The sequence below is a fragment of the Piliocolobus tephrosceles genome, chromosome 7 (assembly GCF_002776525.5).
Source record: "Piliocolobus tephrosceles isolate RC106 chromosome 7, ASM277652v3, whole genome shotgun sequence".
Classification (NCBI taxonomy): domain Eukaryota; kingdom Metazoa; phylum Chordata; class Mammalia; order Primates; family Cercopithecidae; genus Piliocolobus; species Piliocolobus tephrosceles.
In genome coordinates, this window is record NC_045440.1 from 20348251 (window position 1) to 20372420 (window position 24170).

The 24170-nt window shown below is 55.4% G+C and overlaps 3 protein-coding genes across 10 annotated transcripts in view; 2 read left to right on the forward strand and 1 right to left on the reverse strand.

Moving 5' to 3' along the window:
- The window catches only part of LGI3 (leucine rich repeat LGI family member 3), a 9953-nt gene extending 6616 nt beyond the window's left edge, over nt 1–3337 (reverse strand). The window contains exons 1-5 of one of the 2 annotated variants that reach the window (XM_023216883.2): nt 2849–3337; nt 1900–1971; nt 1067–1138; nt 650–721; nt 476–547 (exon numbers count right to left, since the gene is read on the reverse strand). In XM_023216883.2, the coding sequence (XP_023072651.1) occupies nt 476–547; nt 650–721; nt 1067–1138; nt 1900–1971; nt 2849–3054 (494 nt within the window). In that variant the 5' untranslated portion in view covers nt 3055–3337. The remainder of the gene's footprint in view (nt 1–475; nt 548–649; nt 722–1066; nt 1139–1899; nt 1972–2848) is intronic. The other variant, XM_023216884.2, reaches the window with a different exon arrangement.
- A 1883-nt stretch (nt 3338–5220) lies between these two features.
- SFTPC (surfactant protein C) lies at nt 5221–10991 on the forward strand. 6 transcript variants are annotated; one of them, XM_023216680.2, is made up of 8 exons: nt 5221–5532; nt 5579–5682; nt 6007–6376; nt 8296–8390; nt 9135–9293; nt 9604–9726; nt 9959–10069; nt 10778–10988. In XM_023216680.2, exons 3-8 carry the CDS (start codon nt 6316–6318, stop codon nt 10967–10969), a joined length of 741 nt encoding a protein of 246 aa, XP_023072448.1. In that variant the 5' UTR covers nt 5221–5532; nt 5579–5682; nt 6007–6315; the 3' UTR covers nt 10970–10988. The 6 variants fall into 6 exon arrangements, with proteins under 6 accessions (XP_023072448.1, XP_026309745.1, XP_026309746.1 ...); XM_026453960.2 differs by lacking the exons at nt 5221–5532; nt 5579–5682; nt 6007–6376 and adding an exon at nt 10423–10585 and having other exon boundaries at nt 8325–8390; nt 10778–10991; XM_026453961.2 differs by lacking the exons at nt 5221–5532; nt 5579–5682; nt 6007–6376 and adding an exon at nt 10423–10577 and having other exon boundaries at nt 8325–8390; nt 10778–10991.
- Nucleotides 10992–11255: 264 nt separating this feature from the next.
- The window catches only part of BMP1 (bone morphogenetic protein 1), a 47572-nt gene continuing 34657 nt past the window's right edge, over nt 11256–24170 (forward strand). For both annotated transcript variants that reach the window (XR_002732523.1, XM_023216682.1), the window contains exons 1-5: nt 11256–12053; nt 20115–20228; nt 22651–22821; nt 23052–23169; nt 23467–23645. Coding sequence is in view for 1 of the 2 variants with exons in the window: in XM_023216682.1 (XP_023072450.1) it covers nt 11906–12053; nt 20115–20228; nt 22651–22821; nt 23052–23169; nt 23467–23645 (730 nt within the window). In the remaining variant the exon portion in view is untranslated. The remainder of the gene's footprint in view (nt 12054–20114; nt 20229–22650; nt 22822–23051; nt 23170–23466; nt 23646–24170) is intronic.

The following is a 24170-nucleotide window of genomic DNA, read 5'->3' on the forward strand; positions in this document are numbered from 1 at the left end:
AGGAGTTCGAGACCAGCCTGGCCAACATGGTGAAACCCCGTCTTTACTAAAAATACAAAAAATTAGCCAGGTGTGGTGGCGCACACCTGTAGCCCCAGCTACTCAGAAGGCTGAGGGTGAATCACTTGAACCCAAGAGGTGGAGGTTTCAGTGAGCCAAGATTGCGCCACTGTACTCCAGCCTGGGTGACAGAATGAGACTCCATCTAAAAAAAAAAAAAAAAAAACCAAAAAACAAAACAAACAAACAAAAAACATACACACATGGTGTCTCAGGCGCACTTTGAGAAAAAATCCAATTTGTAAGGCTACCATCTATATCTAACTCCACCTCCTCACCTCCTCAGGGGCCCCCAGACCCAAGCCCTCCCAGCTTCTCAAGACCTTATGACCATCCCAGTTCTGACTCCCACATCATGCCCTCCAGGGATACACCCTCTGTGGCACTGTTGGAAGAGGTAGGACTCGGGCCTTACAAGTCATTCAGGATGTCCAGGGGCCGAAAGATGTCTCTGGGCAGTGTCTGCAGGTTATTGTTGGCCAGCGAGCTGCAAGAGAGACCCCTAGGTCATCTGAAGATCATGACCAAGGCCAAAGGCCACAGGAGAGGTGGGGCTTTGGTACAATGCGTATATGTGTGACGTACTCACAGGTGAGTCAAGGACTTGAGTCCTCGGAAGGTGAACTTGGATAGTGTCCAGATGTCATTGTTCTCAATGAAGCTGGGGAAAGCGGGAACTTGCCTCAATGGTCACACAGGATGCCAGACCCCCAGCAGCACTCACCCTATGCCCCAGCCTAGATTTCAGCCCATGTCCCCAAGATAGTTTCCAAATGGAGTCTGGCATCATCAAGCCATAGGAATAGGGCATCAGGTAGGGTAGAGGCAAAACGAATGAAACGACCTTCTGCTCGGGTCCTGCCATCATGGGATGCAAGGGCTCTCGCATCCCATCACCTCCCCCTCCCACGGCATTCTCATCCAATCCCTACCCAGTCCCTCGGCCTCCCAGGCCTGGGGTCCCCCTCCCTTGTTCTTTCCCATTGCCCCTTTCCCTCCCACACACAGATACTGCAGGTGCGACAGTCCTGTGAAGGCGTTGTCTCCAATCAGTGTAAACTTGTTGGAGTTGAGTAACCTGCAGAGACAAAGGTGGAATTAGAGATTCCAAGGGTGTGCCTGCTGCCCCAGCCCCCAGCCCACTGCCTCAGCCCTGGGCTTCCCCAAGACCTGGCTGCCCTGCTGCCACCCCTAGGGACCCCATAGGGAATCCCTGGGCCACCTGGGCAACAAGGCCAGGCAGGAGGCTGTTCTGGCCCCAGAAGCTCCCAGGGTCCCTGTTGGCTCCTAAACATGGGCGGAGGCAGAGTTCTCTTGTCAAGCCAGCTCCTGGCCCTCCCCAGTGGCATCTCCTCTCCCTCTCCCCCACCCTCATTCTGTCCTACTCCAGCCCATCATGGACAACTGTCCCTCATGGACGGCATCTTGTAGAGTTGGAGACACTCCTGCCATCCCTTTCTTTCAGCCCCCAGCTCTTTCTGGGATCCGTGATTCCTGGGGTCACCTGTCTCTAAGATGGTCCCACAGTGCCCACCTTAGGCACTAGCCCAGGTTATCGCACCCAGTTCTCTTGGGTCTCCAGAGGCGCCAAGCCCATCCCCAGATCCCCGGTGCTTGGCTTCTCTGTGCCATCCCTAGCTGTCCTCCTGCTGCCCCGACTCCCCTGACTCCAGGCTGCCCCACCTTTTTGGTACATCCTATCAGAACAAACGCAAGGGACACCTGCATCTTTGTCTCCAGAGGCTGCTTCTGTCCACTCTCCGTCTCCCCAGCCCAGAATCTGTTCCCTGCTACCATCCCCACAGCTCCCCCAACCCTTCCACAAGGCCCTATCCATACAAGAACTGCAGCAGCGGGAGGTGGGAGAACGCTCCATCCTGGATCTCTGAGAAGGCGGCATTCACCAGGGTCCTGCGGGGACACCCGAGTCAGTACTGTGGGGTCTGCAGGGGCTGTGCTGAGGCAGGGAGAGGTGAACACGGAGGGCAGAGGCTTTTGTACTCACTTGCCCTGGAAACGCCCCATTTCACCGACCTTGGCCCCCACCTGTGTCTTTCCCTTCTCTTCCCAAACTCACTGCCTGCCTTCACCACGGTCCTCCCCTATTGCCTCTTGGGGCACCCATGGCCCCAGGCTCAGCTTCCCTCTCACGCAAGAAAAGGTCCCATCACCCACACCGTTACCATCATCATCCAAACACCCACAATGGGCTGGGTGCTGTTGAAAGATGGGGCATGGGGGTGGGGGCTGGCATCCTGGTCCCCAGTGACTTCACAACCTCTCTGGTCCCACAGACAAGGGGAGCCCCAGAGGTTGGCTGTTGCAAGTGACAGGCTGGCCGGGCTGGGTGCCAAGTGGCTGGTCAGTGGCAAGCGTGTGCCCCATGCCAGGGTGCTGGGAGGGCACAGCTCATTCCCACCTGCCCTGGCTGCTACTCTCCTGCCCTTGGTGTGACATCACAGGCAGGGGTCCACATGCTGGTGTAAGCAACCCCCCACCCCCCGCCAAGTCTGGAGCCCAGCACACAGTAGGTCTCACTGACGCTCGTGGTGGTGATGATTCATTCTTGGTGGTGAACTCCTGCTTTCCCCACCCATGGCCGCTGAGGCTGCAAAGCTGCAGAACTCCCTGCCCGACTGGTGCCTGGACTCTCCAGCCCTGAGGACCCCTGCAGTCCCCCTGGTCCCCACACTCTGAAGAGGGGGAGCGAGGGTTCTCCTGTCCTCTCCCAGAGCTGTCCTCGGCCTCCTCTCCCTCCCCACCCCCAAGGCCGGGGCTGGACACTCACAGGGAGATGACCTCCGAGGGCAGGTTCCTGGGCACTGCCTTTGAATCCACGCAGAAGGCGGTGTCCCTGGTGCAGGAGCAGCTGGGCGGGCAGGGGGGCGTCTTGGGGGGCCTCTTAGCGCTGACTTGCAGCATGAGGCAGAAGCCGAGCGCGGAGAGCGCCAGCAGCCCCGGCACCGGGCCCCGCCTGGCCCGCAGCCCCGCCATGCTGCCCGCGAGCTCTCCCTGGGGCCGGCAGCAGCGGACCCCGCCCCACCGCTCCCGCGGCTGGGCCACCCCGCGCGGGCTGGCACCTCCCGGCCACCGGCAGCTGCTGCCGCAGCCAGGGGCCCGCCTGCGGACTCCTCTTGCCCTCGGGCACCGGCTGCGGTCCCCTCCCCTGCTCGCTCCCGCGATCCGGCTCGGGAGAGAAGCGCGGAGCGCGGAGCTGGAGCCGCAGCCGGGGCTGACCGCGCGGGGTGGATGCGGACTGCGGCGCGGGCGGCGGGGGCGCGCGCGGGGCGGCGGTGGGAGGCCCGAGTCTGGGAGTCACCGAAGGGGAGGAGTGGCCGCTGTGTGCTCTCCCGGGCCGTCTCTGGGGCCATCCGCGTGTGTGGCTGCGCGTGAGTGCATGCGTGTGAGCTTGTACTTGTGCCTTCGTGTGCTGGGCACGACCGTGCGCGCGGGTGCTCACCTGTCTCTGCACAGGCACATGCACACACTGCCTTGTGGAGGCGCTTCGGGGTTAGGGATCTCTGTGCTTCTGTGTACCTGGATTTCTTTGCATGGGGTGGGGGACACATCCCCTAGGCAGCATCATGGGCATGTCGTGAGTGACAGACGCTTATCTAAGTTAGCATGCAAGATTAGAAGCACAAGGGCGTCCTGGAGGAGTCTGAAGTGCGCTTCTAACTGAATTCACATGTTTCTCCACGCGCCGCTGAACAGAATGTACCTTTGTGTCAGCATGAGCTGAAAAGGGAAACGCAGCCTCTGGAGCTGGAGTGGGACTGTGTGGAATTCTGGAACATTTCTCACTGCTCAACCACAGCCTGTTGAAGCTGGGGAGCGCTTTAGATATTTTTCAGTCCAGCCCTTTGTCTAACAAATGAGGAAACTGAGGCCCCCCAAAAAGAGGCTGGCTAAGTTTGCTATCTCGAGTGTTCTGTACTTTCCCTACTTAATCCTCTCAATAGTTTGAGGCAGGTGATAGTAATTCCCTTTTACAGACAAGAAACGTGAGGCCTGTCGCACCAGAAGAAAAATGTATCAGCAGGGATTTCCGCCCACTGTGCCCAACTTCAACGTTCAGGGTTGTCGTTCCATGCAGGATTCTTCCAAGTGTAGCCCTGGGCCTCCTCTGTCTCTGAGGTAAAAACAATTTTCCTAATATTGTTAAGACATGATTTGCCCTTTTCACTTCTACGAAATTCCAAATTTAAAAGATTTCTAAAACTGTAAAGGAGTGACACTTTCTATTTTATTTTTGCTTTGTAAAATAGTTTTTCCATTAAAAATGTGATTTATATCATAACATATAACAGGTTTATTACTGATATTTTAAATTCATATGTAAATAAAAATGTAATTTCTCAGTAAGTGTCAACAGACATATCCCACATAAACAAAAGCTCTTTGGGGTCTTCAATACTTTTTGAGAGTGTTAAGGGGTCCTGAAACCAAAAAGCTTGAAGACTGCTGCTCTATACCACGTTAGCTCCCCCGTGGCGGAGGATGACTGTCCTAAGAGCTCATAGGCACGGGGCAAGGGGAGCCTGGCTGTAAGCTGCCTGGGCTTCTAGTCTTGTGCTCTTTCCACACCAGTCCAGGGAACTGAGACCACTGGCTTTAAGATGCTTCCCCAGCTGTCCCCAGACTCTGCCAGCAGGGGATTCTCTGGTCTGAGCTTAAGTCGTGTTCTCCCAGCCAGGGATGCCCCTGCCCTTTGATGTCTACTTGCTGCCACACATTTAGCTGCCCTCCCCATGCCAACTTGGGGGCAGGGAAGCAGTGGGGGTAGGGAGATGGCTGGGGCAGCTGGGCAACTGTCCCCACCCGTCCCTGGCACGGCTCTGCCCAGTACACAAAGAGCAAAGTGAATCTTGTCCCCACCCCTGCAGCTGAGAGGCTGGAGGAGGAAACGGGGAGGCCCACACAGAAGGGGTGGCCACTGTGGGGCCGTCCATCACCCAGGGCTCTCAGAGGGGGTCAACCCAGAAACAGACAAAGAGGGCGAGTCTGGGCTGTATTCTTAGCTAGTGGGAGGTCCTCTAGAGGATGAAGTAGATGATGCTAATGATGACGACTGGATGTCACACCCATGATGCCATTAGGTCCTTATAATAGCATAGTGAGGTGGATAGCTAGTACCAGACCCATCTCACAGGTGAACATACTAATGCCTAGCAAAGCAGAATGACTCACGCTGGGTCCCAGAGCTGGCCAGTGGAAGCACTGGGACCTCCACATACAGAAGGCATGGACTATTGACCACTGTTGGTATTGGTCTCATCATGGACTATCATTAAGTGTTGGCTGTTTGCATGCCTCCTGCCCAGCAGCAGGTTCAAAGAAGCCTGTGGGGAGCGTGCTTCTTTCCTTCCCAGGGCCTGCAGTTGGGCTGGAAGACAGAGCAACAAAAATCACCCATGTAGCTGACAAGAACATTCATGTGTGCTGAATGGCAGGTGAAGGTGCCACAGAGAGGCTGAGGATTTCAAAGGGCACCATGAACTGGAGTGAGGTCACAGAGCAGGTGCCAGTGGCACTTGGCCTGTTTGGGTGGGTGGCATTCAGAGAGATAGAAGGTCAGATGCAGGGTTCACACTTGTCATCTCAGCACTTTGGAAGGCCAAGGTAGGAGGATCACTTGAGGCCAGGAGATGAAGGCTGCAGTGAGCTATGAAGCTGTCATTGCACCACTGCACTCCAGCCTGGGTAACAGAGTGAGACACTGTCTCTAAGTAAGTAAGTAAGTAAATAAATAAATAAATAAATAACTGACACCGGAGAAGTGGAGAGGGATTGGAGGTTGGCTTTCACAGAGGGAGAAATGGCTTAAGCATTTCTCCCATAAGGAGAAAAGGCAAAAAAGTGAGAAGGCTACAGATAGGGCTTGTATGGGGGAGGGGGAAGGTAGGCACACCCAGCTACAGATCCTTCTGTGTTTCCCTCTCCAAGGAACCCAGGATCTTCACCTGGTTAGTGTGAGTGCTCCAGGAGGTGGGCACCCTCCCTCAGCCCTCAAGCAAAAATGAGTTTTAAGGAGAAGCAGCAGCAGCAACAGCAGCCACAGAGCTTATGACAGCTACAGCCTAAGGGCAACAGGCAAGGGAGACCAAGGACCAGAAAGAGCAGAGGCTTTTTCAAAGAAAGAGACCCCACTCCTAGCACCCAGTGATGGTGGCGAGCCCCACCCACAGTGCCTGCTAAGAACAAGTCCCACGTGAGGACAACACGGTCCCCTGAGATGCCCACAGGGACCCCGAGATGCCTGCAGTGCTTGGCTCTCCCGCTGGCTGGCTGCCCACCTGGCTCAGGCCCAGTACGCGTGAGTCAGCCCATCAATCCCAATGTTGCCAGGATGATGGGGGCAGGAGTGGGGGCCCTGGGGGAGGGCAGGGGTGGGCACTGCAGGCGAGCTGTCTCCTACATCTGGCACCTGCACACAGCTGAGGCTGAGCTGAGAGGACGCTTCTCTGGGCTCCCCCTCCTCCTGGCACCCCTCCCCTCCTTTCACTGTCCTAGGACACTCTCTGGCTGCTGGAGCCTTAGGCAAATATTTAAAGGGGCAGCTCGGGGATGAGGAGGGTGGTGGGAGCAAACACTTCCTTCCTTCCCTTCCTTCCTGTGCTTCTCAGCTTCTCAGGGGCTCTCAGTTCAGATGCCATGTTGTTATGCAACCTTGGGGCTGAAGGCCCTCCAGGTGGAGGGGGGGACAGGGGAACCTGCCAGCTCATGAGCAAAGGGCAGGGCCCTGGTGGGAGGGGGCTGGGGCAGGGGGCAGGAACTGGGGTGGCATGTTAAAGGACAGGAGGCTGGTTGGGCATGGTGGCTCACACCTGTAATCCTAGCACTTTGGGAGGCTGAGATCACTTGAGTCCAGGAGTTCAAGACCACCCTGGGCAACATGGTAAAAACCCATCTCTATAAAACATGCAAAAATTAGCTGGGCATGATGGCATGCTCTGGTAGTCCCAGCTACTCGGGAGGCTGAGGTGTGAGGATCACTGGAGTCCAGGAGGTCAAGGCTGCAGTGAGCAGTGATCTCGCTACTGCATGCTAGCCTGGGTGATAAAGGGGCTGTCTTTATCAAAAAAAAAAAAAAAAAAAAAGGATAGGTGGTTAAGGGAGCAAGCCCAGGCCTGGACTCTGCCACAGCCACCTGAGTTTAGAGATGAAGGGACTTTAGAGACCACCTGGCCCAAGGAGTGAATGGGGACCTGAGAGAAAGGGTGAGCCAGCCCAAAGTCATTGGCAGATTTGACCTCGTAAATACATAGAGATGGCTTTGGGGAAGGCACTAAGAAAGAGAGAGAAAAGAAAAGGAGTCAGTCATGAAAGTTGATCGTATTTGGGTGAGTATCATTCTCAGGGCAAATTTAGGATCAGAGGATGTAGAAGGGGGAGTCTAGAGGGGTAGAGTGTAGACCACAGGGTGAGTGGGCTGATTTGAGGATGGGGAGACTGGGAGCCCATCAGTGACCAGAGCCAGCCCTGTGCAGGGCTGTCTGGACAGAAGAAAGCAGTGTCAGACCTGGAATCTGCCATCAACAAAGCCTGCAATTGACAGACAAGCCCAGAGCAAAGAAGGAAGCACTGCATATCAGTAAGAGCTTGCCACCAGTGGGGTCAGTTTCCAGAATCAGGAAAATAATCACTGGGGGCAAGTTTGAGGTTGGTACCAGATGCGTGGGAGGAGGCGAGGTGAGGGAAAGAGTGCTTGAAGTTGGAATTGGTCCTTACAGGGAGATGTACATTTATGAAACCCCCAAAACTGACGTCAAAGCACCTCCTGCCTTAGGCAGAGTCCTCTCTGAGTCTACAGGTGCTGCCTCCAGAACCCCCTTCCTGGAGTGCATCCCTATGCATCGAGAAATTCTGTTGGGAAACGTGATGGTCAGACCCTTGGCTGCCTGAGAGGTTCAGGCTGGCAGAAGAATATGGAAAGTCACAGGGCAGCAGGGGCAGGTGCCAGCAAGGAAGGCGGGCACGCCAGGAAGACACCCACGGTGAGAGGTGCAGGTGGCCCAAGGGCAAGTTTGCTCAGCTCACCCAGGTTTGCTCTTGCTGGGGCCAAGAGGACTCATGTGCCGGGGCCAAGGGCCCTTGGGGGCTCTCACAGCTGGCTTATCTGGGCTTCAGTTCTGGAGGGCCAGGAACAAACAAGCTTCAAAGCCAAGGGCTTGGCTGGCACACAGGAGGCTTGGTCCTTTACCTCTGTCCTCTCTCCCTATGGACACATATAAGACCCTGGTCACACCTGGGAGAGCAGGAGAGGACAGCATAGCACTTGCAGCAAGATGGATGTGGGCAGCAAAGAGGTCCTGATGGAAAGCCCGCCGGTGAGTGTGGTTGCGTGTGTGTGTGCGTGTGTATGCGTGTGTGCGTGTGTGTGCGTGTGTGTGCGCGTGTGTGTGATGGGCCCTGCCTCCTCTATCCTCCCTGGCCTGTTTCCTTATCCAGATCCATTCACTCAACTAACCTAGGATTGTGGTAAGTCAGGATGGGGGACACCAAGACCACTAAGCCAGGGACCCTTGGGGAGCTGTTCGTGGGCCGAGAGCCATGATAGGGGTCGATTGAAAGGGCCATCCATAGACAGCCCCGAGTCAGAAGCCATGAAAAACTTCAGAAGTCAGGGGACACTTCACAGAGAAAACAACACATGAGCTAGAGCCAGAATAAGGAGGAGCTCACCTGGCGGAGAAGGTGGAAGGTATTCCAGGAAGGAGGGCGACTTTGTGTCACCACATAGAGGTGATCACTTGGGGAACAGAGAGGGGCTGACCATGACTGAGATGCCAGGGGCCTGGGGGACGCAGCAGGAAGAGACAGGTGAAGCAGGCTCTCTTGGGTCCCTCAAAACTAGACCCTGCTTCTAAGCTTCTACGTGTCTATGGGTTTGTTAGAATCCAGGCCACCTCCTCCAAGAAGCCTTCTCTGATCTCCTCAACCCTTCCCTGTCCGTCCATCCCACTGGCCGTCCAGCCCTAGGCGGCCGTGGGAGGGTGTCCAGCTTGTGCAGGGAGAAGAGGGGACAGCCTCATGACCTCATGCCTGTCTCCCTGCCTGCCCCGCCGTGTCAGGACTACTCCGCAGCTCCCCGGGGTCGATTTGGCATCCCCTGCTGCCCGGTGCACCTGAAACGCCTTCTCATCGTGGTGGTGGTGGTGGTCCTTGTCGTTGTGGTGATTGTGGGAGCCCTGCTCATGGGTCTCCACATGAGCCAGAAACACACGGAGATGGTGAGAGGTGTGGGATGGGGCGGCAGTGGGCGATAGGAAACTGTCCAAGGGGAGTGGAGGGGAGGAGGCAAGGGGCACAGCTAGAAGGAAAGAGGCACAAACCAGGTGGCAACCCAGCCCAGGCTTTTCCACAAGGCCCCCGCCCCACAGCAGGACAGCCGGCTCCCTCCAGCACCTGGTTCCACTCAGCCTCTCTGAGCTCTGGGGAAAGAGGGAAGCGCATCTGAGTACAGAGGCCTGAGTATGGGGATGTGTACCACAGGCTGAGTAGGAAAGGGGAAAACCAGGCAGCTCCATGCCCTTTCCCCAGGTTCTGGAGATGAGCATCGGGGCTCCGGAAGCCCAGCAACACCTGGCCCTGAGTGGGCACCTGGGTACCACTGCCACCTTCTCCATCGGCTCCACTGGCCTCGTGGTGTATGACTACCAGCGGGTGGGTATGCCCGGACCTCCTGACCCTGGGACCAATGACAAGGCTCTGCCAGAGCCACCCAGCTGGGCCACTTCATCCACATCCATCTCTCCCCCTCCTCTAGCCCTTTTGGCCTGAACCCCAGATTCTAGTATAACTCCCATGCCCAACCTAGAGGGAGGTTGCTAAGGACCTGGGTGAGGGAGAGAGCAGGGCAGGGACCCCCGAATCATCTCCAGCATTCTGTGCCTAGCTCCTGATCGCCTACAAGCCAGCCCCTGGCACCTGCTGCTACATCATGAAGACAGCTCCGGAGAGCATCCCTGGTCTTGAGGCTCTCACTAGAAAAGTCCAGAACTTCCAGGTGTGTGTGTGGGTGAAAGGAGTGGGCTGTCTCCCTCCCAGGGCTGCTGGGAGGAGCGTCTGAATGGTGGCTATTTGTCACCTGTAAAGCACCGTTCCTTGTTGGCTGCCAGCTGACTGCCCCTCTCCCTATTCCCCTGCATGACTCCTTCCCTTCCCACCCCACTGCCAAGCTGCTGGGCTCAGCTGAGTCCACTCACTACCTGGTGGCTTCTGACTCTAGCACAGCCCCTCTTTACTGGTGAGGAAACTGAGGCTCAGAGAGATTGCCTGATATACCTGAAGTCCCACAATAAGGGCTGCACACGGGATACAAACTCACTTCCTAGATTCCAAATGGAATGCTCTCCGCAGGCCAAGCCCGCAGTGCCTACCTCTAAGCTGGACCAGGTGGAGGGGCGAGATGCAGGCTCAGCACCCTCCAGAGGGGACTCGGCCTTCCTGGGCATGGCCGTGAGCACCCTGTGTGGCGAGGTGCCGCTCTACTACATCTAGGACGGACTCCTCAAGTGAGCAGGTGTGATCCCAGGGTCGCTGGGAGCGCTTGGGCCACCTGCCCGGGCTGTAGAGGAGCGCTCGCGCGGACCAGGCGCTGGGACATTCACTGAAGCAGGGTCATCCAGGGAGCTCAGGGGAGGTGAGGCTCACAGACCGGTACTTCCCACTCCCCCGATCCTCTGTCCATCTTCAACATTCCTTTGCTTCACAGGGTCAGTGGAAGCCCCAAGGGGACAGGAAACGCCCTGAGCAAAGGGTCTTTTGCAGCTTTTGCAGACGAGCAAGAGGCTGCTTCTGCCCACAACGCAGGGACAGGCCCTGGAGAAATGGGAGTTTGGGGAGAGGATGGGGGCGGGCAGAGTTGGTGCCCAGGGGCCCGGGAACTCCTGCTACAACAGAATAAAGCAGCCTGATTGAAAAGCAAAGGGTCTGCTTCTATCTTTCTGCAGGGCACAGTCCTGCCCTGGCAGGGGCCGGCCAGGAAGGGAAGTGCCTTGGGAAAGCAGAGTGGGGTTTGCCATTCTGCCTCTGTCCCAGTGCGCTGGGGGACTGGGTCCACGCCGGCGGGGGAGAGGGGCTAGCGGGGAGCCATCCACGGGCTTTCGGCGCCCTCCAGCGGCGTCTCCGGAGGAGGGAGAGACACCGAGACAGCAAGAGAGACAGAGAGCGCAGAGAGCGAGACGCGAGAGAGAGAGGGTCGTAGAAGGGGAGCGAGGGAGACGCCGGCGGAGAGACCGACCCGAGGCGGGGGCGCGGGGCAGGGGCGGCGGAAGGACCTGACAGCGTGTCCTGCGGCGGGGCGGGGGCTCGGCCCGGCGCCCGCGGGGGAGGCCGCCGCTAGAGGGCACCTCGGGAGCGACAGCCCTCCCGGCACCCCGGGGGCCCGAGCTCCCGCCCCGGCCCCGCGGCCCGCGGCCCGGGCGGCCCGAGCCCCCTCCCCGGGCGCGCGGTTCTGCGCCTTCCCCGCCCCGGCTGGCGCGCGGCCTGGCCCGGCCGAGCACTGTCCCGGCCCCGAGGGGGGCCGAGCTCGGGCGAAAACCCGCCCTCCAGCGAGCTCATTTCCCTAAAAAGGGGGGGGGGAGCCGGAGGGAGGGAGAGAAAGAAAGAGAGAAAAAGAAGGGAAGGGAGAGGGAGACGGCTGGAGCCCGAGGACGAGCGCGGAGCGGCGGGCCGAGCGGGGGGCGGGAGACAGGAAGGAGAGAGGCGAGCGGAGGGAAGGGGAAGAGGTCGGGGAGCGAGGGCGGGAGCGGTCGCGGTCGCGATCTAGCGAACGAGCGGGCGAGGGGACGCCCTCCCCTGGCCTCCAGTGCCCCGCTTCCCTCGCCGCCGCCCCGCCAGCATGCCCGGCGTGGCCCGCCTGCCGCTGCTGCTCGGGCTGCTGCTGCTCCCGCGTCCCGGCCGGCCGCTGGACTTGGCCGACTACACCTATGACCTGGCGGAGGAGGACGACTCGGAGCCCCTCAACTACAAAGACCCCTGCAAGGCGGGTGAGCGCCCCCCGGCCCCCCGGCAGCGGGCCAGGCGGGGAGGCGCGGGCGGGTTCGGGTTTGGGGTTGGGGGAGGACAGTCCAGTGTGGGAAGCCGGGAGCTGCCTGGTTGGCAATGCAGTGGGGAACAAAAGAACGAGGGGGAGAGGGAGGGGGTTTGGGGGACTTTTCGGACTGAAGTTTTGCTGCTGTTGGTGGAAGCTGCTGCCGCTGCCTCTCATCTTCCCAGAGGATTCCAGGGGAAGTCTCTTTGGGTCCGGGGAAAACCGGCGGGCAAGGCGGCTTTTCCTTCTGTAGGAAACTTTTCTGGCCAAACTCCTGTGCGTGTGTGTGCGTGTGTGCGTGTGTGTGTGTGTGTGTGTGTTCTTTCCCCTTCTCCCCCATCTCTCCTGTTCCAGGAGCTGGGTGTTTTCCAGTCTATCTGGGCTGCCCTGGGGCTGCACATCTGTCTGGCTTGGAGCTGGGAGGCCTGAGTCTCCAAGGAGCAGGTCCCCCAGGCCACCACTCAGCCCAAGTGGAAGAAGAAAGTTTTGCCAGGGATTCCCTGAGATCGTGCTCTCTGGGTATCCCGTGGTTTAACCAGTAGCTGCAGCTTTCTGGAACTTAGGAGACAGCTGTCAAAGTCAGAGAAGCCAGCCCAGAAGGGGGACTTACTTTTGTCCCTATGTGTCCGGAGACCCCTGCCAAGGCCAAGTTGGGGTGGAAAGAGGGAAAATACAAAGAGAATCCAGATATTGTATATCAGCTCTGTCACCCCTGAGACACCAGAGGCTAATTAGCCGAGGTCAGGACCCCGGAGTGTGTGTTTGCCTGTGTGTGTGTGTGTGTTCTTTGTCTCTGAAGACCCTATGTAACCCCTTCACTCCTGCTGGGTCCAGAGGGGTCCTGCCCCTGGAGTGACCAGATGGCCAGGCACTTGGGCCATTTGCCCAGTTGGATGCCCCTGGGCAGGCTGTTTGGGGACACACAGGGACAAGATATCAGAACTTTTCCTCGACTTCCTGCCTCTCTGACTTCAGCTCATCTCCAAATAGCCAGAGCCAGGGGAAGTGGCATAGTTCCTAGAACTGGACTGCCTGTGTGGGGCACAAGGGGCAGAGGGGCAGGTTGCTCTAGTCCTGGCTCTTGGGACCCTGTTCAGGGACTGTCTTGGGAGGATGGCCCACAGGCAGGAATAAGACACCATCCGTTGGAGAAGATCAGGGCAAATCCGTCAGCCCTTCCCCCTCCACGCCTGCTAGGCTGCGAGTAAACCAGGACATTCGCTGTCATCTTTCTTGCTGGGTGCTGGGAGTGGGCACAGGGCAGAGTGGACTGCCCATGGACTTGGAAGGCAGGCACATCTAGCTTTCAATCTTGACCCCGCCACTCATTATAGCTGTACTACCTCAGAATGGTAATGATATGTCTGGACTGCCGCTTTCACACCTGTAAAATGGGACTGATTATACATCTTCCCATAGAGTTGGTGGTAAGGGTTAAATATGAGAACATACATAAAACACTTAATAGTGCTTAACACAGAGTCAGAGCTAAATAAATGTGGGCTGCCTCCTCCCTGTTTTCTGTGCCTCAGACTCTCACTTCAATTTTTTGAGGAGTGTCGGATTACTGCTGTCTCCTTGTACTTCTTATCCATCAATCCATCAATACCTAATATGTGCTAGGGCCTGGAATGGATGTTGTGGGAGGTACAAGCTAGGACCCTGCCCTCAAGGAGCTTACAGTCCAGTAGGGACCCAAGACACCTACAGACATAACCAACGGCACAAACCAAGCCACACTGAGTGCCACATTGGAGAGTAGGACGCTAAAGGCTCAGGGAGTCTCCTACCCCTCTGCAGCCTGGTGGTGGCAGAGAAAAGTGATCACAGCAGGCTGGGAAGGTCTGGGGGGTCTTCGTGGAGGAGGTGCAATTGGGGCCGGGCCTTAAAGAATGGGTGGGAAACCATTCTGATGTCTTTCCCTTCTTGTTGGAAATGGGAGTGATTTTCAGAGCAGCAAGAGGCTGAGGGCTCTCCCCCCAGTCTCAGGTTTCATGCTAGGGTGGGGCTGGCTGAGTTGGAGCTTCAAGTAAGGGCTCTGGAGAAAGCACTCCAACCGGGTGAAGTGAGGCTGGTGGGGCGCTGGGCCAGGCCTGGGGGCGGCTGAGAGGGCCCTGGGGCCTGACAAGACCAGGCCTTGGGTCAGATCAGGCCTCCCTCTGGGGTGTGACTGATGCTTGAGATCTTCCCACCTCTGGAAGAAACTCACATGGGCATTCCTAGGCACTCATACCCACACCCCTGTGCCACTGTCTTCCAGCCACAGGCCCCTCAGCTCTGTTCTCCACGTTGCTTTCTCCTGCCTGGCTTTGCTTCCTGTACCCTCTGCAGCCCTGACCTCCAGATGCTGGAGGTGATGATGGCAGGCATGTCTGTCCCTGCTTCTTTTCAAGGGCTGGAAGTGAAAGCTGCTTTGACTCCCACAGCTTACCTGTGACCTCTTGGGTTGCTCTGAGGGTAGCCAGGCCCCTTCGTTGGGCCATTACTGGTCAAGTTATGGTTGCCGTTGTGCTAAGGGCAAAATTAAGATCCTTGATACCCTGGAGAGGTTCCTGGACCTTCTGGGTGAGACCAGGACATTGGGCAGGAAGCCAAGCTGGTCTGTTTGTGTGCTCAGAGCTGGTGCCACCAAACCCTCACTAGCCCTTGCCCAGGAAGATTTTGAGGCAGCCCTGATTTCCTGTATGTCAGGAAATCAGCCAAACCATGAAGGGGGTCCTTCTGCAAGATTCCCAGCACTGTTTAGCTACCCCAGGTGACCAGCCAGCAACCCCCTGGAGAGACCTTGGAGGCAGAAAGTGGGACACAGTTGATGCCATAATCAGAGAAGCCCATTGGCCTGACCCCATAGGGGTGGGGCTAGAAGCACGTCGCACACAGGGCTGGGTAGTAAACCTGTGCCAGTGTTAAAATGGGCCAGTGAGGCCCCTGCTGCCACCTCAACCTCATCTGGCAGCCCAGAGTCTGCAGGAGCGGGAGGGGGCAGCACATCCCCATCCCCACCCAAGGGGCCGCCTGGCCCAGGTTTGGACATCAGAGAGCCGCAGAGGATTAGGGTATACCCTCTGAGGTCTAGAAAGAATCTCTCCTGTCACCAGACCACACTCCCCCTCTAGACAGCTGAGTCACCCCACCCACCCAGGCCCCTGCCCCTGAGTCACCTTCTTATTTCATTGCCCCAAGCCGGGAGGAAAAAACTTATACTCTCCCTGGGCCCTAGATGGGGTGGGGCGGGGCCCAGAGATTTCCCAGGAAGAAGGGATTCTTAAGAATTATAGGCTGGGAGCAGTGGCTTATGCCTTTGGGAGGCCAAAGCGGGAGGATCACTTGAAGCCAGGAGTTTAAGACTAGCCTGGACAACACAGCAAGACGCCCATCTCTACAAAAAACTTAAAAAATTAGCTGGGAGTGGTGTCATGCGCCTGTAGTCCCAGCTACTTGGGAGGCTTAGGTGGGAGGAGTTTGAGCTTGAGAGTTCAAGGCTGAGTACAGGAGCTGGAGACTGCAGTGAGCTATGATTGCGCCACTGTACTCTCGCCCGGGTGACAAAGCAAGATTCTGTCCAAAAAAAAAAAAAAATCTAGTTTCTCTAGAGATTTGGGGAGAAGATATTGGGGTGGGGGGAGTAGAAGCACCACTCCTCAGGCCACTAAGAACCTCCTAAGGAGATCCAAGGGAGTCAGCTAATCTCTCTCTCTCCTGTCCCTCGCTCTCTTTGTCTCACACAAGTGCATCCCTGTCTATTTCTAAGTGCACCCTTGCCCTTTGGGGAGTGTGGCCCATGAAACACAGTGTATGCCTGCAGTTATTTGTGTGTTTAAAAACACAAGATCCTGCATGGGAAAGCGGTTGAGTGTGTGTGCACATGCGTGGGTATGTCGCTGCCTTGTGGGCAAGCATGTTCACCCGTGTGGGCATGGGTCTTCCTGAGTACATGCAGGCGTGGGTGCAAACGTGCACCTCTGCGGAAGTGTTCACATGTGATGACGTCCATCCACATGTTTGCAGGGGTTTGGGTGTGTCATCCCCCAGCTAGAAGCTTGCATTTGTGCCACGGGACATGCATCAGTCTTGCACATATAGCCTTGGGGCTCATTACACCAGCCAGCTTCCTCTCCTCACTTCCCAAGGAGGGGATGCCTTGCAATGCCCTGGGGGAGGAGACAGTGGAGTCCAGAGGTTGACCTGGAAGAGTGAGATTTTTTCCCAGGCCCAGGCACACAGATGGGCTCAGCCACAGTGCTCCTGGCAGGTTTACAGCCAGAAAACAACACAAACAATTTTTATCTTGTGTCAAAAATAACTACTACCCTGACCGTGACCCCAGGGCTTCCTCTGAGTAAGGAGAGACCTCCTAGACTCCTTAGCATCCAGATTCCCTTGCTTCCCCAGAGGGGAGCCCAAAAGCACAGTGCCCCAAGGCCCAGCTCCTGCCCCTAAGGCTCTCCTGTCCATCTCCTCTCTCCCCACCCCCACTCGGTTCCCACGCATTCTTCAGCCATGACATCCTCACCCCTGGAGCTCAGCAGCCAAGGCCATGCCCTGCCCTGCCTTACATTTGCTCTGCCCTGGTTCTACACTGGCCCTGGACCCACAGGCCAGCACAGTTCTGTGGCCTCTGCACTGGGGTTTCACTCAAGGAGGGGTGGGGGCAGACAGTGTGGGTGAGACAGCATTCCCTGAGGAGGTCTAGGGCTGACTCTGAGCTTACGGGTTGTGTTGGGATAATATTAAAGGAGTGGGCAGTGCTTACTGTGCTGCATGCTCTATGCTAAGGGGTTCGTGTATATGTCTTCTTTCATGTAGTAATCCTAGGAGACAGATTCTGTTATCTAGGAGAACATTGAGCCTGAGAAGAGTTTACATGGCTTGTCAGCTAATAGTAGCCAACCTGGGATTCCAAGACAGGTCTGTCTGACTCCAAAGACCTTGCCCTTTGCTCTGTGTCCAAAGGTGAGTCTAAATGTCCAGACACACCTGTATGCGATGATGCCTGTGGGTTTGGGTGTGGGAGCCTGCGGGTACAATGTCTGTGAAAGGTAAAACACACGTGTCCGGGCATGGTGGCTCACACCTGTAATCCCAGCACTTTGGGAGGCCGAAGCAGAAGGATCACCTGTGGTCAGGAGTTCAAGACCAGCCTGACCAACAGGGTGAAACCCCGTTTCTACTAAAAAAAAAAAAAATACAAAAATTAACTGGGCGAGGCTGAGACAGGAGAATTGCTTGAACCCGGGAGGCAGAGGTTGCAGTGAGCTGAGATTGCACCACTGCGCTCCAGCCTGGGCAACAGAGTGAGACTCCATCTCAAAAAAAAAAAAAAAGAAAAGTAAAAAGAAAAAAAAGAGAAAGATATCCACAAGTCTAAGTGTGGAGGCATTCGTGTGGCACATGCACATCTATGTGAATGGCAAGTATGAACCCACTGCTTCTTCCTTGGAGTGTACCTTCCATCCCATGTCCTTGCTAAGGCCACTCTTACATGTCACCTGGGAAGCATCTTCTGTTGCTGTCCCATCAGTTGTTGAGCCAAGGCCACCTGCCAAGGATGGCGATTTAAGTAAGAGTAGCTTTCTCATGGGTTGGAAGAGATTTGGGGCCACTTACTGGCTGGTGACCTTGAGTGAGTCATTGCCCTTCATAGGCTCAAGTGTTCTGATGTCTAAAGTCAGGGAAGGGGGCTGGAGCCTAGCCACTTAGGTTATCTCTCTCTGAGAGTTTCTAATGGGGCACTCCCCCGCAAGAGCATGGTGTGGATGGAGTGTGGCTTACTGGGCATGTTGTGGGCTAGGCCAGGATTAAATTAATTAATGGGAAAGCACTTTGCCAATTGGAAAGCACCACAAAAATTTCAACAGACATTTACATAAGGTGTCATTATCACGACTATTATCGGCTTAATGAGTTCAGAGCTTGCAGCTGGTTTGTGTGTGTTGAAGCTTGTGCATGTGTGGTTTTTTAAAACTGTGACTGTGTGTGTATTTTGTTGTGGATGTGTCTGTCTGAGTATCTATTTTTGTGTGTATGTATTTGCAATAGGGGTTCTAGGGAGTGCAGTGCTCGCTGGACTGGGAATGGGGAGGCCTGAGTTATACATCCAGTTTTCCAGTGACTAGCAGTGTAGGTTCAGTTAAGTTGTTGCTTTTGGGACCTCAGTTTTCTCATCTATAAAATGGAAGTTTGGCCTCGATGACTGCCACAGTCACTCCCACATTCTGTTGATCCTGTCTAGGTGAGGGTGTGTCTCTGGGCATGTATTTGCAAGCCAGAAGAATATCAGCATAGCAATTCATTCATTTGAACATCCCGGAGTGTCTCCCGCCTGAAAGCGTAGTGCTGGGCGCTGCTTTTGTGTGCAAGGATGTGTGTCTCTGGCTTTGATGGCTCTGCACTGGATGGCAAGGGTGTGGATGCCACCATGTGTCCGTAGGAACACTAACCTTGGGTGTCTGATTCTGTATGTGATAAAGTCAGTGTGTGTGTGTGTTCACCAGTGAGGCCAACTGGGGAGGAAAAACCTGTGTAGAAGTCCTCAAGGTTAAAACAATTTGTGTAATGCGACCGCCAGGCCTGTATAGCGCTCTGCCTGGATGAGAAGCAGATGTTGCCGTGGGTGGAGCTGCAGGGAAGCCGCTGTGGGTCCCACCTCTAGCCCAGCCTCCCGCCTCCCCCAGCCCAGCCCAGCTCAGCATGCAGCTCCCATATGAGCGCCTTCCAAAGCGGCCAGTTCTATGGCCTCTGCTTCCTTTTCTACAGACTTCTCAAAAGGGAGACAGACAGTTCAGCCGGGTCTCTGGAAACATCCCTCCTCAGCTCCAGATATTGGAATCGGAATGGCCCTTTAGGGAGGCTCTCTTCCCCTCTGGCCTTTCTGCTTGAGCAGCCTAAGACTTGGAATAGGAATTACTTGAGAGCTGTTAAACTTTTTCCTCCTAGCTGGGAAGCTCCCGGAAGGTATCTTCGTTTCCCAAAGATGCTTATCTGTTCTAATGAAAATTGCTGCAATTTTATTTCCTTTTTTTTTTTTTTTTTTCTGAGACAGGGTCTCACTCTGTTGCCCAGGCTGGATTGCAGTGGCATCATCTCAGCTCACTGCAGCCTTGACCTCCTGGGCTCAATTGATCCACCTGCCTTAGCCTCCAGAGTGAGTAGCTGGAACTACAGGCATGCATCACATCACCATGCCTGGCTAATTTTTGTATTTTTTATAGAGACAGGGTTTCACCATGTTGCCCAGGCTGATCTTGAACTCCTGAGTTTAAATGATCTGCCCACCTCGACCCCCCCAAAGTGTTGGGATTACAGGTGTGAGCCACTACACCTGGCTTATTTTATTTCATAGACCCCCCCACCATGGTTAAATTGAAACAGCGTTTGTTGAGTGAACACCACATGCTCAGCACACCCTGTTTTATTTTCTTCATAGCTCCCATTGCTATCTAGAAGACCCTAGGTCAGTATTTATTTACTTGCATATTATTGAAAGTTAGCTCCACAGGAGCAGGGGCCTCTTCTGTCTTGCTAATGACTAGGGTATTGTCTCGACCACAGTAGTATGTTAACTAAGTATTTGCTGAAGAATGATGGCTCTGTGGCTCACACCTGTATTCCCAGCCACTGGAGAGGCTGAGGAGGGATGGAGCATCACTTGAAGCCAGGATTTTGAGACCAGCCTGGGCAACATAGCAAGATCCTGCTAATTTTAAAAAATTAGCTGGGCACAGCGGTGAGACCCTATCTGCCCCACACTCCCCCAAAGAATGATGAGCTAACAGCCTGGTAGGGACTGAGCATCAGCTTTATTGGGATTTTAACTGAAAAGTAAGCATGAGCTTCCCAAGAAATTCTGTAAGCTGATCCCTAACTGCTCATCTCCTTCTTGTTCAGATGGCATTTGAGGATCACAGTCGCTGTGGAGGTTGGGGGCTGGTGCCCACAGGGCTGGGGCTAGAAGCACGTCGCACCCAGGGCTGGGAAGGAGGATTAACTCAGTCCTGGCTTCTTCTTTTCTCTTTAGCTGCCTTTCTTGGGGACATTGCCCTGGACGAAGAGGACCTGAGGGCCTTCCAGGTACAGCAGGCTGCAGATCTCAGACAGCACACAGCTCGTAAGTCCTCCATCAAAGGTGCAGGTAAGTCGGGTGCCAAAGGGCCCTCTGTGTCCTAGAAATGGATTCCAGTCTTAGGGAAACAAGGACTCTCCCTGTTCCCAGCCAGGCCCTCCCAGGACAGAGGCCATGAGGTTGACCCCAGCACATGGGCCTATCTTCCCTCGGGACATCTTCATCCCTTCCCCAGAGGAGTGGTAAATACAGACATCCCCAGCAACTAAGAACTGACATTCTTTCTGCTTACAGTTTACAAACCACTTTCAAAGTATTATCTAGCCTGACTGCCCCCAACCACCTTTAAAGGCGGTGTCAGGACAGCTCCTATTTGACAGGTCCAGAAACTAAGACTCACAGAGGTAAAGTGACCTGCCCAGGATCACACAGCTAGTGAGTGGCAGAGCTGGGACTGGAACCCAAGCTTTCTCACTCCAGATCTTGACACTCTGCCCAATACTGCAATCCCTCCTGGGCTCTCCTGTTCCCACTTTGCAAGTTTCTGTGCATCCTCTGAGGCCCATCTCAGGAGCTTCTCCTATAAATCTTTCCCAGTTGCCCCCCAAACATGACTATCCCTCCATTTTCCCTGTTTTCTCCCTCGTCTGTGCTCACACTGTTACCCTGTCACTTATCACACCATATTGAAAGGATTTGCTCCTATGTCTCCCTAGCTGGACTCAAAGCTCTTTAAGGTCAGGGATGCTTTCTTCTTATCCTTGATTGTGGTCCAAACTCCTAAAAATTCATGTGGTACTTGTGCATGGATGCGGGAATGGGAGGGATGAGGGCCTGGGCTGTGTCTGTTCTCTCCAGCCCCTCACTGCTCTGTAGAAGGGTGAAAGCTCCTCACTGCCAATGCTGATATTTGAGACATGGTCCTGAGAGCACACAAATAGCCCTCCCCTTCCCAAAGGGCAGGGGCAGGGATTCTTTTTTCTTTTGTTCTCTCTCTTTTTTTTTTGAGACAGGGTCTCACTCTGTTACCTAGGCTAGAATGCAGTGGCACCATTTTGGCTCACTGCAACCTCTGCCTCCTGAGTTCAAGTAATTCTCTTGCCTCAGCCTCCCAAGTAACTGGGACCACAGGCATGCAACACCACGCCGGGCCAATTTTTTAATATTTTTAGTAGACACGGGATTTCACGGTGTTGGCCAAGCTGGTCTCGAACTCCTGGCCTCAGGTGATCCATCCTCCCTGGCCTCCCAAAGTGCTGGGTTTACAGGCCTGAGCCACCACGCCAAAGGGCAGGGATTCTTATTGAGGGCCTGCTCTTGGAACACTGTGGTGTGCCTGAAGTTGTCCTATCCAGCTTGAGGGAAGATCCCGATGTGGGTACCTTATGGAATAAGGGTAGGTGGCACTGGAGGGTGACCTGGTGGCCTGCTAACAAGTAAGGCTTATGTGACCTTAGTGGGGACTAGTAGGTATGGCACAAGGGAAAGCTGCATGGAGGGGTCCCCTGCTAACCTACCAGGTGACTTTGGGCAAAGCTTTGGCTTTAGTTTCATCATGTGCCAAATACAATATGACACTTGTCCACATGCCTTAGAGCTCCTATGTCAAATGCAAACATGAATTTGGGAAACCAAAAGAAGGCATAGAGTTCTGAATGTTCCACAAATGTCAAGGTTTATTCAATGAGAAGGGATATTTTCCTAATCTCAGAGCCCCACAATTCCTAGAAAATGAGTGCACCTTTGTTCTCTTTTATGATTACTGTCAATTCTCACTGTTTGTGGAAGTTACAGAATAACTTTATATTTACTCTATACAGTCACTGAAAACACTAGCAAATACTGACCCATTGCTCCTAGGGAAAATACAGGGTCAGGTTCCTTCAAGCCTCTGGTCACAACATTTTTGTCAACTGATCAATGCATCACCTTGTTTTATGAGTGTTTATCTTTATAAAGGCACCTTGCTTAATATGGAGCTAATTCATTAACATCGAACTCACCACCAACAGCACTCTAACTCATGCCTCAAAGCAGCTTACCTAGCACATGTATGTTCTCTGTAAGGCACATCACAGCCTTCTTGCCCTTGGGAACACCAGAGAGCCCTTCAGCATTATGCTCAGGGGCTGTTTTAAACAGCAAAACCCTCAACAAAGCACACAAACACGCAAAAAAACAGGGCACTTTAACTAGACCTCAAAAAGGACCCTTGTTTACACAATGGGAGCCAAAAGCAGAAGGCAGAGCATTGAATTGTTCAACCTCAGCTAGGAACATGCATGTTGGGTGACTGAAATTTTTCACTGCTCTGCAAATGTCCACAAATGACCGTGAAAGCCCTGAAAGTATTGATTTTGGGGGCTGTGAATAAATTTTAGCCAGTAGACAAATTTGCAAGCGTCGAATCCATGAAAAATGAGGTTTGACTATGCTTTTGTTTTCCTCGTCTTCCTCTCCACTCACTAGCCTCCATGCCTTCCTCTTTCAGTTCCCGGAAACACTTCCACCCCCAGCTGCCAGAGCACCAACGGGCAGCCTCAGAGGGAAGCCTGTGGGAGATGGAGAGGGAGATCCCGTAGCCGGCGGGCGGCAACGTCCCGACCAGAGCGTGTGTGGCCCGATGGGGTCATCCCCTTTGTCATTGGGGGAAACTTCACTGGTGAGCGTGCTATTGTGGGGCCCAGGATGCAGCCAGCTTTTGGGCCTGGCCTTGGGGCAGCCCTGCCAGGCACGGAGGCGTGGGTGCCATCTGCAGCCCGAGTGCCCACACTTTCCTTTCCGGTCAGTCTGCTCTCAGAATGGCTGTGACTCTTCTATGGTGGGTAGGGGGTGGGTAGGGGATGGGACCGCCTGGACACCGTGGCAACCTGTCTCCCTTCCTCCTGGCAGGTAGCCAGAGGGCAGTCTTCCGGCAGGCCATGAGGCACTGGGAGAAGCATACGTGTGTCACCTTCCTGGAGCGCACGGACGAGGACAGCTATATTGTGTTCACCTATCGACCTTGCGGGTGAGCAGGAAGCCCTAGGCACTACACCTTCCGCCGTTGCCCCAACCCAGGTTCTCCCCTGGGCACTGCCGCTGCCCCCAGCTGGGCACAGCCCTGGGTCCCTTCGTCTCCTCCTGCTATGGGGCATCTCCCCAGGAACTGCCCCTTGTGTGGCTGTGACCTCCAGCACACTCGGCGCTCAGGGCTCACCTCCCCTCCGCTCCCCTCCCCCTCGACCCCCGGCAGCCTGGCCCCGCCCCTGAGTGGATGCACTCCCCCAGCTCGGGACCGCCCCCCTGAGCTGGCCCCGCCCTCCAGGTGCTGCTCCTACGTGGGTCGCCGCGGCGGGGGCCCCCAGGCCATCTCCATCGGCAAGAACTGTGACAAGTTCGGCATCGTGGTCCACGAGCTGGGCCACGTCGTCGGCTTCTGGCACGAACACACTCGGCCAGACCGGGACCGCCACGTTTCCATCGTTCGTGAGAACATCCAGCCAGGTAGGTACCTGCCCCTCGGTGCGGCCTTGGTGGGCGGCTCCTACCCCAACCCCCACCTCCAGGGACCCTGGGGGCAGTGGGAGCCGCTCCTGCCAGACGTCATCGCCTGGGCCCGCAGCGCTACCCTCAGCCTGGGTTGAGCCAGCCCTTGCCTTTGAGGCATTTCCTCCTCCGTGGCAGATCAAGGACCTACATCCGTTGTGGAGCTCCTCTGGGGGGCTGGGCCAGGTCCTGGTCCTGGACAGCGGTAGCCCGGGCAGCCTCTAGGGTGGGGCATGGGCGTAGTGGGCCCGTCCTGGGGACTGCTCAGGCCTTTCTCCCCACCTTTGCCCACTTTCTGTCCTCTGCCTGGTCTGCCCTCTGAGGGCTTTTCTCTCATTTTCTCGATATCTCTGTCCCTCCCTTCTTACCTCCTCCCTCTCTCCCAGGCGTTCTCCACTCTTCACTGCTTCCTTCTCAGCTGTGGCTCTAGAAATGGGTGCTTTCTTTCCATGTTCCCTTGAGTCCTCCATTCACCAGGCCCTC